The sequence below is a fragment of the Magallana gigas genome, chromosome 8 (genome assembly GCF_963853765.1).
Source record: "Magallana gigas chromosome 8, xbMagGiga1.1, whole genome shotgun sequence".
NCBI classification, from domain to species: Eukaryota; Metazoa; Mollusca; class Bivalvia; order Ostreida; family Ostreidae; genus Magallana; species Magallana gigas.
Genome location: NC_088860.1, coordinates 46,660,736 through 46,672,981, shown reverse-complemented (window position 1 = coordinate 46,672,981; position 12,246 = coordinate 46,660,736). Strand labels below are relative to the sequence as shown.

Genomic DNA, 12,246 nt, shown 5'->3' with positions numbered 1-12,246 from the left:
TATACACCATCTTACCTGAATTTCTCCATCTCTATCATAAAATAGCTCATGGAGAACCCTGCAATAAAAGAAGCCCAACATATGTAAGCAGCCTCTTACCGGAACTTCTCCATCTCCATCATGTGTTTGTGGGCGAGCAGCGCCTGCTTCATCTTGAGCGCGGTCTTGTTCTTTGAGGTGGCGAGCAGCTCCTCGATCTCTCGTTTGTGAGCGCGGCTCATGATCTCCTCCTTCTGCTCAATCTTCTCCTTTAGCCTCTTTCTCAATTCCTACAAAGTCATGGGACCCTTGTATGTCATCATAAAGGCAAGCACTGTGACATCAATTATATTAATTGTTCAAAATAAAAATTAACAATAGAGATGTAATTTTACAGACATCTTTTTACTGGAAATTTTCATGAGTTACCTTCTCTTGCTTGCTCTTCTGACTCTCAAGTTTCTTGTTTAAGTTTTCTTGTTCCTGAAAAAGAACAACATTAACTTGAATTTATAACTGTTCTCCTGCTCACTTCATTTGACCTTTTCTACCCTCTAAAGGCTGCACACTTTTGAGCAGATGTTTGTCATCGCAAATATAATGTATTTTATGATCTAATTGCTCTCCATGGTATGATTGTATAGATCAGTACACACCTGTTTGTGTCTGTCCAGTACTTTCTGACACTCGGGGTCGGACAGAATTCCGCGCTCACTGAGTTCATCTATCAGATTGGACTTCAGATTGTTAATGGCTGCCTGCTGCTCTTCTATCAGCGCCATCTAAATTCAAATGGATTAAAAAATAAAAATTCTATATTCATATCTCCATGGAAATTTGGTTAGGGAGATTGGATGGTAAACAAATTAAACATCAGATCTACCCTTGAAGATTAGATTTTCTAAGCTGTGAACTACTGTTTAGTAATGGAAATCTACAAATACTCTAGTTTCAAAACTTGAATATTTTTCTGTATCTTTATGTATAACTCTTTCTCTCAAGGAGATTTATATTATACCACAATCACCCCGCCCTCTTAATAGGTAGTTACACATGGTCTGAGATGACAATACACTTCACTGCTGTCCTACCATGAATATTACTGAAGTAGTAATAACCTGTATATCTATGGGGGTGGAGGTGGGGGGGGGGGGGGGTATTTACTGGCCTTTATTTTTGTTGACTTTAATACTTCGGGGGATTTGTGGGTGGGGGTGGGGGATATACTGGCCCTTAACTTTGTTGATCTGTAATACTGTGGGGGTGGGGTGTTACTTTGGTTGGGGGTGGGGACATACTGACCTCTCTGGCCTTGGCCACCTGTAGTGCTGCCACCATGGCCCCTAGCTTCTCTTCTTGTTCCTTCAAAGCGATCACTCTCTCCTTCAACATCTCAATTTTAACCTTTAAAAAGAAACATATGATTAATGTTGAAATATGACAAAGAATTGTCTGATAAAACATAATATATGTTGCAATCAGAATGCATATTATATTATTATGTATTAACACTATTACAATAAAATCAGAGTAAAATAACATGCTTTGGAGATGTAATAGGAATAAGATGGAAATCATAAAATCATGTATTTTGAAACTTGCAGTAAAAAAAGACAGCTAAACAAATAACATGTGTGACAAGTTTATAACATGTGTGACAAGTTTGGCCAAACTTTTTTGCATTAAGTCAATAAAGATTTCTATCATAAGGAATGCACAGATGCAAAGAATTCTGCAGTGACCTACATTCTCGAGTTCGTCGTCGATGTTGAGTTTCTGCCCCTGGAGGACGGCCATTTTCTGACTGAACTGAAGCTTCATCAGCTCTAACTTCTCCTGCTGGTTCTCGGGGTCAGACTCCTCGCCGTTGTGCTCGATCTGTCGCATCTTTTTCTGTGTAAAGATCAGAAAAAATAAACAAATTCTATAGATTTATCCATATAAAAATGTAGCCAGTGCAACTGCCTATAAATCTATTCATTGATACATTCAAGATATACACCAATTTTTGGGGGGTTTTCTTAAAAGATTTTGAAGGCTTTAACTTCTTTGGTCTTTTGATATAAAAAAAACCATGTTGCCACAGAAATTTTAAATTTATCCCAATGTGTAACAAAATCTCATCATCAATATGGTAAACAACACCCTCGTTGTGAGTTCTGGCCCCTAACTATGCAGGAAGTGACCTCTGGCCGACCTACCTCGTACTCCACGCTCTGCTTCTTCTCAAGTTTGTCCATCTGTAACGCTCGCTTGGCCGCCAGTCGCTCCTCTAACATCCTCTTCTGTCTTAGCTTGTTCAGCGTCAGGCTGTGTCAACATCAGAACAACAACAAATTACATTATATACATTATATTATTACAATAACAGATTACACTGTATACAACCAGTGACTCCATCAGATGAATGGACAAACTTTAAATTTAAAATGGAAGACAGACAAATAGTCACTCAGCTACCTGACTAAAACTGTTTGGTTGATAGACAGAAGAAGCTATTGTAAGGGGTGGTTGATGATAGGTGTTACAAGTTATAGTTGACTAGTTCATTGACTAGTCAGTAATTTTGATTTTACAATGAAGGCAAATTTGGCAAAAAAGTAAAAGTTGACTTATCAGTACAAGTGGTATCTCCATTTTAAATATCATTGGGAGTGATTATTCAATAGATTTGACTTGTCAAGAAAGGGAACTAACTATTTGGAGAGTTGACTACAATGTTTTTAGTCAACATGGTAAAGGAGACTTATCAATTGCTGGAACTTATCAACAGATTTGAATAATCAAGAAAGGGGACTGACTACTGGGAGATTTGACTTGTCAGTATAGGAGACTACTGTTAATTATTTGCAGTGACTAATAAGGAGAGATGATTACACGTTATACGTCCTGACCTGTTCTCCACTTTGACCATTTGTTTCTCGTGTTCCTTCATGATTCGGTCTCTCTCTTCCTCAGACATGGACATCTGACCACTTATCAACTTCCTGTTACAAAATAGATAAAGCAGGTAAGTCGGATAGTGCATGTATTTCCAACAGTGTTTTAGCATCTTAATATTAAAATAAATATACTCTTTATTTTTATTCAAGGATGGAATCAGATCCCCCAAAAATTATTAAAATAATTACAAATCTTTACACATGTACTGTGGTTTCATTAATATTCAAGGGTATCAAGTGTCGTGGATAATGTGAAAATCACAGTTTCAAGGATACGTAAATTCGTGGCCAATGACCCTTTTAATACAAAATGTTAATAGAAATTGCGTTTCAATGAACATTCAATTTCATGGATCAACTTAACAACGAAATTTACGAAAATTGGTATTCAACAAATACATGTATTGATGAAACCACAGTATATGGAATGAACATTGAAAGTGTATTGTTCATATCAAATCTACAAAAAGATGAGTCTGTACTTACATGTAGGTTCATAAAATCCATACCCCGGTACACCTGTACTTAAAATATTGACCTTCACACCTCAGTTCACCTGCATGTACTTGCTTGACCTTTCTGCACTTATTTGGCCTCCACATCTCGAAACACCTGTACTTACTTGACCTTCACACCTCAGTGCACTTGTACTTACCTGACCCCTCTTTACTTTATTGACCTTAACACCTGAATTCACCTGAATACATCTGTACTTACTTGACAACTTCGTCCTCCCGTTTCCGGATCTCCTCCTGTTCCGCTTTCTCTTGCTCCTTCCTCTGCTCCCAGTCCCGTCTGGACTTGGCAAGCTTTGCCTACAAACACAATGCATGTTATTTAGATGTTTTCCAATTAACTATTTATTTTTGAAGATTGCAATGCATTTTACATGTATGTTGAACAGAGAGGAGGACAGTACAGCATTAGTACATGTACTATTGTGAGGTGATTTATAGATGAAGTAACAATGCGACTAAAACAAAGATGCCGTACATCTGTATATGTTACAATACAGCTGTACAATAAAATATCTTGCATGGAATCACAAGGTTTAAGTAACATAAGCTGTCATACATTGAGGTTGGCCTTCTGTTTCTCGAGCTCCCTCTTCTGCTGAGCCTGTAGACGCATCACGTCTGCTTCATGCTCACTCAGTAGTTTTTCATACTGGTCTGGCGAAACAGTATCTAGAATAGTAACAATGGCAGATGTTTTAAGATCCTTTTCTAGATTTCATTTTCATAAACTATGTAAAAAAATTCAGTAAATATTTTTTAGCATGTTGTACAAATATTAATGACAGACGTTTCATAATAAACAAGTGGTGATATTCTCTAGAGTGACACAACACTTACTGATTTCACCAATCCGTTTGACCAGGTTGCGCTCGGCTCGAGAGAGCTCGTCTTTGGCATGGTCGGTGAGCTCATCGTTGAGATGTCTCAGCTGCTCAGCATGGTCCTCGTCTATCTCATTCTCCTCTTGGTTGATCTCCTCACGGTGCTTTGCTTCGAGCTTTAGCTTTGTCTCAACAAACAGCAGAGGGTCTATACAAAATATTTAATGAAAAAAGTATAAAACAAAAGAAGTCTGTCACATATATAGTCATTCTCCTGAATACTTATAGCTGCTTATAGCAAATAGTAGTTCTTAAATTTTGTTTGGTCAAGTTTATTTTAAACATTACAATTTCATTTTCGAAAGAAATTTGTCATGATGATTTTTAATACATTTAATGCATCATCATGTAGTACCAGTCATGAAATGACCAGCACATCTTTCTAAGAATAACATTAAGTATCCTGTAAATTCAATAAAGTGTGTGTTATTCATTAATTAAGCTATGAGTTTACATGTACCTATGGGTTCGTCTGTCTGTGTCTCCATGCTCTTCATCACTTTATCCAGCTCAGACTTCTGTTGGGATTTCTGAAATGCAAATTCAGAAAATTTAATTAATGTTATATTTCTTATAAATTCAATGCAGCATAAAATATGACTCATTCAAAAAGTAAATAAAGTACAGATTAGCCTAAATCACCCCCCCCCCCCCCCCCCCATTACTTAATATGTAATCAACTGGTGCCCTACCATCTGGTTGAGTTTCTTTCGCTTCATGTCGCCGAGCCTCTTTGCCAGCGCCATTTCCTGTTTCTGCCTGTCTTTGTCTAGGCGCTCCTTCAGACTAATCATGTCTTCCTTGGCTTTTGCAATCAGCTCAGATGCCTCGTCCGGAGTTAGTCCCCCAACCCTGTTAGAAGTAAGGTTATATACATGTAATGTCCAGAGATTCTTCATTTACATTCTATAGCTATAATGTAAAAATAACAATCCTAGTCTTGTATTTGGTATTAACCATGACTTACTTCTTGGCCTTGGCTTTGTTGATAAGCTCTATCTGGTGACTGGCCATTGTGTTCAACACATCACTCCCATCATCCTCTTGTTGTTCCTGAATAAACAAAAACAATTGTTTGATTAAGACAACCTGAGTGCCATGGCATTTGTGCCACAAGAATCCAAAGAGAAGCTAACAATCTAATATATCCCCTTAGTAATGAAGCACTAGATCCACCTCTAGCTTGGCCAGGGCCTTCCGTTTCTCCAACTTTTCCTCCAGGAGGATCCTCTGTCTGGCCACTTCCTCGTCGTACATCTTCTCCATCTGAGCCTGAACCTTCCGGTGTTCCTCCAGCAGCCAATCAGCTTTCTCGCCCACCAGGTGGCCCTGTGTCATCACTTCCTCCAACTGATCCTGTTGGAGCTCCTTCATCCCCATCCTTCTCCTCACTGCAAACTCCTGTCAACAGAGCAACACACATACTGCTACAAGTCTTTCTGTCTTGACTGAACTCAGATTAAATTTTAAAAATAATGTTAAGGACAGAAATTCTCTAACTAGGTAAAGTTTGTTTGGTCTTTATACAAAACATTTTCTAAACAATGGAGGTAATTTGATTTGATTGAGGACACTGATGGCTGATGTTTCAGAGGTGACTGAAGACACAGGAGATTCAATTTGAGGTGATTGAGGGCAGGGGAAGTAATATTGAAGACCCTAAGGGATAACCTTCCTGATTTAGGACAGGAAACTAATCATGAGGATACTGTAATTGAGGACAGAGGAGATTATGATTAGAACACATTGAAGAAACTGATCTTCCAGAGTTGATTGAAAACAAGGTAAGTATCTTAGGTGATAAGGGACATCTACCTTCCTAAGGTGATTGAGGAAGGACAGTATAATTCTAATGATGTGATTAAGGAGACAGAATATCTTGATGGGATTGAAGACAAGGGAGATTATCATTAGGACACACATACAACAGGGGAGGTTTTCATGGAGGCACAATTATAATGATGTGATTGAGGTCAAATACCTTCCTGAGGTGCTTGAGGACAGGGTATCAATTAACTACAATGATGTGATTGAGGACAGTGTATTTAGTATAATGATGTGATTAAGGACATGTACCTTCTTGAGGTGTTTGAGGACAGAGTAGGTATAATGATGTAATTGAGGACATGTACTTTCCTGAGGTGATTAAGGATAGGGTATTCAGTATAATGATGTAATTGAGGACACGTACCTTCCTGAGGTGTTTGAGGACAAGGTATTAAGAATAACGATGTGATTGAGGGCACGTACAGTAAAATGATGTAAATGAGGATACATACCTTCCTGAGGTGATTGAGGACAAGTTATTAAGTATAATGATGTAATTGAGGACACATACCTTCCTGAGGAGATTGAGGACAAGTTATTAGGTATAATGATGTAATTGAGTACATGTACTTTCCTGAGGTGATTGAGGACAAGTTATTAGGTATAATGATGTAATTGAGTACATGTACTTTCCTGAGGTGATTGAGGACAAGTTATTAGGTATAATGATGTAATTGAGGACACATACCTTCCTGAGGTTCTCTGTCTCCTCATCCTGCTCCAGTTTCAGTAGGAACTCCTCCTCGTTGAGCTCCGTCTGGTGTTCCTGGTCCATCATGTCCAGAAGCTGCTTCCTCTCCTGAATCAGAAAAGTCCACAATCAGTTGAGGTATCCTCTTGGTACTTAATAGTTATTAATAACTAGCCCAATTAACCAAAAATATTAAATTAATCTTTAATTTCTGCCTCTCCTGATACTGCATAAAATTTTAGATCATGTAAGGAGAAGGCGATGAAAATCGGGAACAAAATGAATTACTAGGCATTAAAATTTTGTAAATAATTTTATAAGTTGTATAATTCATACATTATCTCCTAGGTCTGCTATTTCACTGACAAGTTTCTTCTTTTCTTCCCTCTGCCTCTGCAAAGTTCTGGATAATTTGGCCTAAAAAACAAGAATGTTATTAGCATTGCTTAATAATGTTAAAAATGTAGAATGATTTCTAATGCACATGTACAATATTATAATTGAATACCATTTAAAATAATATATTATATTCTATACAGTAAATTTAATATTGACCTTGTTTTTGGCGGCCAGCTTCTTTCGTAGTTTTTTATTCTGCCTCTGGAACTCAGTATCAAGGTTACCATCCAGGAGAAGCCGTCGCTGTTTCATGTTTTTGTCGGCGGCATCGTAGACTTGTGGACTGATGTCTCGGTTGAAGATGAGTCCCCTGATCAGCATGGCTGTGGCCTTTAGGGAGGCGTCCGCCCTCTGGGTCTCAATATCTGTGTCCGTCGACACAGTACACACTATGTCCAAACTACAACAAAAGGTTCAAAGGTTCAATATCATAACAAGATGTGTTTAACCTGTTGATAAAATTTTATTACTGTACACTAGTAGTTCTCTTTGTTTTGAGTGTACACATTTTTTTTTGGGGGGGGGGGGGGGTACGGGGACAGTGATGTTAAAAAATTTAAAAGAATTCTTGTCACAAAAAGATCTAGCAGTTGAACATAAAGATAATTCCTAATATTTAATTCTAAAATGACTTTGAAATACGATTGCTTATTTTGTCTGCAAAAAATAGAAAAGAGTATCTTATATAAAATGGTCCTACTGAAATGCTTCCATATAAAAAAAATCCCCTATCCACAAATGCATTTTTAGGGGTTCACAGCAAGACTCAATTTTGACAAATCTGGAAAGTACAATAAACGTCACTTCTGTTGTCAAAACATAAACTCTATTTACTGGTACTTACTTGTCTAGTTCCCGGAAACGTTTTAGTTTGTCCTTGACGACCAAAACCTCCACGATAGAATCGTCTTCTCTTATGTTACTGTCGACGAATAAGGATATTAGCATAAAATCAAAGACCTAATTCAGGAAATCATCTTTTTATTCTAGATCATCTAGATGACTTGATCACACAAACTTGAATAATAATAATATTGATAATTTTTTTTACATTATCAAGTGAACTTTGATAGTAAATCATACACATGAACCAAAGTTATATTTCTGTATGAGAGCTAGGCTGTGATTGGTTGATATTTCTGAGAGCTAAGCTGTGATTGGTTGATATTTCTGAGAGCTAAGCTGTGATTGGTACCTGAAGTCTGTAATAGTGTGTCCCGTCTTGTTCACATCTCCATCGTCCATCAAGATGGTCTTACCACGTGTTGATATCCTTAGATTAGTCTTCAAAAAACAAAAGCAATTTTTCTCTTTCAGATAATATGTATGTATCAATTTAGAAAAACGAACAAATAATTAACAATGCTGAAATGCCATTTTAACAAAATTATACCATTATACATTTTTACTGAAAGGTAATATGTACGCTAATTTTTGTTGATATTTTTTCATGAAATTAAAAGTTTTTTCTTCAAAATATCTATATTCATTTGATATTTAATAGAGTGGACTAGATTTCAATTATTTTCCCATAAGCCCTGAAAGAATCTCTGTTCATCACACACTTAAAAATATAACACTTGTGAGTTTCATCTGAAAGGATTTATATAACTACCTGAGTAAAACTCTTGCTTTGCACGGCACGCTTTCTTTTTATCATCAGAAATAAACAGACAGCTCCGATGACAAGACCGATGCCCAGGGCAAACGCAATGAAGAACATGAGGGCAGTGAAGCCTTGCTCATAAAATATCTGCAGAGAAAAGCGAGAGACATTAATATCAAAATACTAGTAGACTGTCATCTTACTTTCTATTAGGATTTTTTAAATATATAGGAGAAAGAATAATATAATGGTTCACTTGACAAAGTGAAATAAATTTAAGAATTAAATATATTCTAATGCTTACACTTTTCTGTACATTTCGAATCCCATAAACACACATGTCAAGGTCAATAGGCCCAGCTACAGAAGTTAAAACCTACATAAAAAAAAATAAATCCAAATTAATATCTGGGTACAAAACAGATATACCATAGTTGTTCATCTTCTGAGTTCTACAATTCTTAAAATATGTAATTCTATATGTAAATATGTCATTGATTATACATTGATTTCACGTGTTTGTTTAATGAGTACAGAATAACAAGAGGTGAACTGACTGTAGAAGCAAAGTAGAGCTGGCTGGTGTACACATTGTGTCCTGCCTCCAGGTTACCCCCATTCGTCCCCGAGGGCACCGCCACAAACGACAGGAACCTCTCTTCTAAGGCTAAGGGAAAGATATATAATATATAAATATAAACATCAAAACGGCATATGCCAGACAAACTGGAACATCTTTTCAAATGCTAAGGTATACATTTAATCATCATTAAGATATAAACATCAGACAGGAAAACAAACTTGGATTTTTGGGGGTAAAATCTGTGTTCATGAGATATTTCCACTTACCTGCCTCCTTAACTATTTGCAATTTCCCTCTAGATCCCCATACAATGCGTTGATGTAACTTGTTAGGGTGACTACGGTATGACCTCCAGTTATAGTTCAGGGGGATACTGGAGGTCATACCGTAGTGTAGAGGGAAATTGTAAATAATTAAGGAGGCAATGAATATACTGGTAAGTCTTGTAGACTCATTCAAGAAATGGATACAAGTTTATTATAGGTCATGTAGCATTAGAAACAGGTAACCCTCAAGTACATGTACCATAACTCAAAACTTTATAACTATTAACTACTAAGTTCACATCTATCTGCATATATATTAGACACTGATAAACTGTTTTTTTTTTTATCTAATCAACGTCAGACTGTATTACCTTTTGCTTTGGTAACGATTACATGGTAAGGGGGGAGGGGGGGGGGGGGAAGACGTTTCTTATGAGGAATAAGATGTATATTCTGCCATAACAGGGATCCATTTTTAATTAATTGTGTCCTGTTTTACAAAGACTCACCCGCTATGCTGCTGCTATACCACTGGAACTTGACATTACTCTGTGTGTGTGTGATGTCAGAGCTCGTATTCTTTACTATGCTGGAAATGTCCAGTCTCAGTCCACCGGTCAGGTCAAAGGTCACGGTCACATTATTCGCTGTCACGGAGCCAGGGTTACTGATTGTCATAGATACCAGGATTGTGTCTGGAGATGCTGTGGCACTGTTCACCTGTTGTATATAACACAGGTAGTTGTATATAACACAGGTAGTTGTATATAACACAGGTAGTTGTATATAACACAGGTAGTTGTATATAACACATTTTTTTTTCATAAACATTTAAAAGTTCTTGCAATTATATATATTATTTAATTGTTAGTTTTTATATTTTAAAAGGGAGACAACTCTCATTTTGGGTAATGATTACAACAGCAGTCATATGTTGAAATCTGATGATATAGAGTTAGACTGTCACCTAGGAAAATAATTTTGTCATTAATATTTCTAAACTACGTCCATGATTGTTGATATGATATCTACCTCCCATCGCTGTGTAACCTTCAGTAGAGGTAGGGTTGTCACATTGGATGGTGTTCCGGATGAATTATCCTGCCAGTGAGTGAAATCCAGCACAAATCCACCTCTCTCCACATACGTGTGTAGGTAGGAGGATGTGTTCACAGAAGCATAGTTGATGGATGTGTTATCAGCAAAGGTGTGCAGCTATTTTAATGACATAATAGTTAAATCAATTCATAACAATAAATATGACATGTAGAAATGAAACAAAGTAACTTAGAATTTAATTCAATTAGTGTTTTAAAGGTACTTTTCAACAACATACCTCCCTCATACTAAAATTTGTGTGAAAAAAAAGAAAAAATTACAAATTGTTGAATTGGAATATTTAATCAAAATAACAACAACAAACAACACTGTAATCCATTATAGACATATAATAACATTGCCTTTGAGATTCCTACAAATTAGACAACATTAATACACTTACTAAAATATTTATAAATTCAATTATACAAGTTTATAACAACATACATTGTAGTTATAGGTATAATTATCCGCGTTATTTGAGAGCTGGGTCTGATAGATTTCTGTTAGGTCTGTGACAGAGTAACTCCGACAGGACACCACCAACAGAGAGAGGAGGGTCAGGTACCATAGCCACATCCTGTCCCCACCTGTAAAACACATACCTGAAATTTACATCATTATAATAATGAATGGTCATCTTTACTTTTGTAATGTAAACATATATATTCTCTATTCTCCCAAGGTATGCTAATTTTTATGATTGACATCTGACCCTGGTCTACCCTGAATCATATGGCCCAGTTCTGATTCTGACGTTCACCACTACTGGCACTCTATATACCTGTTTTTTCTTGTTTACCCTAGTGTTTACAGTTAGACCTATACTGTCTGTTGTCTGCCATGTATTAGGGTAAGACACCAGATATTTTACAGCTAGTCAGCTACACAACACTTTTAACTAAAGCTTTAATTAAAAATATACAATGTAAATGTAATGCATCTAATAGTGCAAGTCATGTAAAATCATTTTTCTTCTAAAACATTGTGTATTGGAATACTAAGAAGGCAGGTTCCGTTTTATGCGGATGGCATCAAGTATCATCCCCACCATGGCATTGGGTTCGTTTGCCTTATCTACCTGTTCGCCAGAGTCTGTTTGCTCTAATTATCGTTCGCTCTAATTATCGTTCGCCCTGAACCTTGTTCGCTCTATCTAAACTTCGTACATAATCCACATCATTTTAATAAAAAAATCTTTATTTCATATACTACTTTACTGTTTGAATGATTAGTTATATTTTACTTTTACCATAATATATATTATATCAAATTGCTTTACTTCTGATAACTATTTCTTACATTTTCTGATTTTATTTCTTCAAAAAAGACATAATTGGTCTCATTGTTTGATTTTATTTATATATATACCCGAGCACAACACAATCCATTGATCGCTAAATGAGATATAAATGTAAATGAAACATGAAACTGTATCAAACTACTTTGAACCATA

General features: G+C 36.4%; 1 protein-coding gene across 7 annotated transcripts in view; it reads right to left on the bottom strand.

The window, feature by feature from the left end:
- The window catches only part of LOC105339282 (limbin), a 502,381-nt gene that overhangs the window by 7,507 nt on the left and 482,628 nt on the right, over positions 1-12,246 (bottom strand). For 5 of the 7 annotated variants that reach the window (XM_066068013.1, XM_066068014.1, XM_066068015.1 and 2 more), the window contains exons 2-26: positions 11,238-11,395; positions 10,725-10,907; positions 10,202-10,412; positions 9,401-9,510; positions 9,148-9,219; positions 8,853-8,990; positions 8,433-8,521; positions 8,082-8,159; positions 7,394-7,637; positions 7,175-7,255; positions 6,836-6,946; positions 5,497-5,721; positions 5,288-5,373; positions 5,013-5,172; positions 4,781-4,850; positions 4,277-4,468; positions 3,996-4,108; positions 3,639-3,736; positions 2,874-2,966; positions 2,181-2,289; positions 1,726-1,872; positions 1,282-1,383; positions 636-761; positions 409-462; positions 100-269 (exon numbers count right to left, since the gene is read on the bottom strand). In XM_066068013.1, the coding sequence (XP_065924085.1) occupies positions 100-269; positions 409-462; positions 636-761; positions 1,282-1,383; positions 1,726-1,872; positions 2,181-2,289; positions 2,874-2,966; positions 3,639-3,736; positions 3,996-4,108; positions 4,277-4,468; positions 4,781-4,850; positions 5,013-5,172; positions 5,288-5,373; positions 5,497-5,721; positions 6,836-6,946; positions 7,175-7,255; positions 7,394-7,637; positions 8,082-8,159; positions 8,433-8,521; positions 8,853-8,990; positions 9,148-9,219; positions 9,401-9,510; positions 10,202-10,412; positions 10,725-10,907; positions 11,238-11,393 (3,218 nt within the window). In that variant the 5' untranslated portion in view covers positions 11,394-11,395. The remainder of the gene's footprint in view (positions 1-99; positions 270-408; positions 463-635; positions 762-1,281; positions 1,384-1,725; positions 1,873-2,180; positions 2,290-2,873; positions 2,967-3,638; positions 3,737-3,995; positions 4,109-4,276; positions 4,469-4,780; positions 4,851-5,012; positions 5,173-5,287; positions 5,374-5,496; positions 5,722-6,835; positions 6,947-7,174; positions 7,256-7,393; positions 7,638-8,081; positions 8,160-8,432; positions 8,522-8,852; positions 8,991-9,147; positions 9,220-9,400; positions 9,511-10,201; positions 10,413-10,724; positions 10,908-11,237; positions 11,396-12,246) is intronic. The other 2 variants (XM_066068017.1, XM_066068016.1) reach the window with 2 other exon arrangements.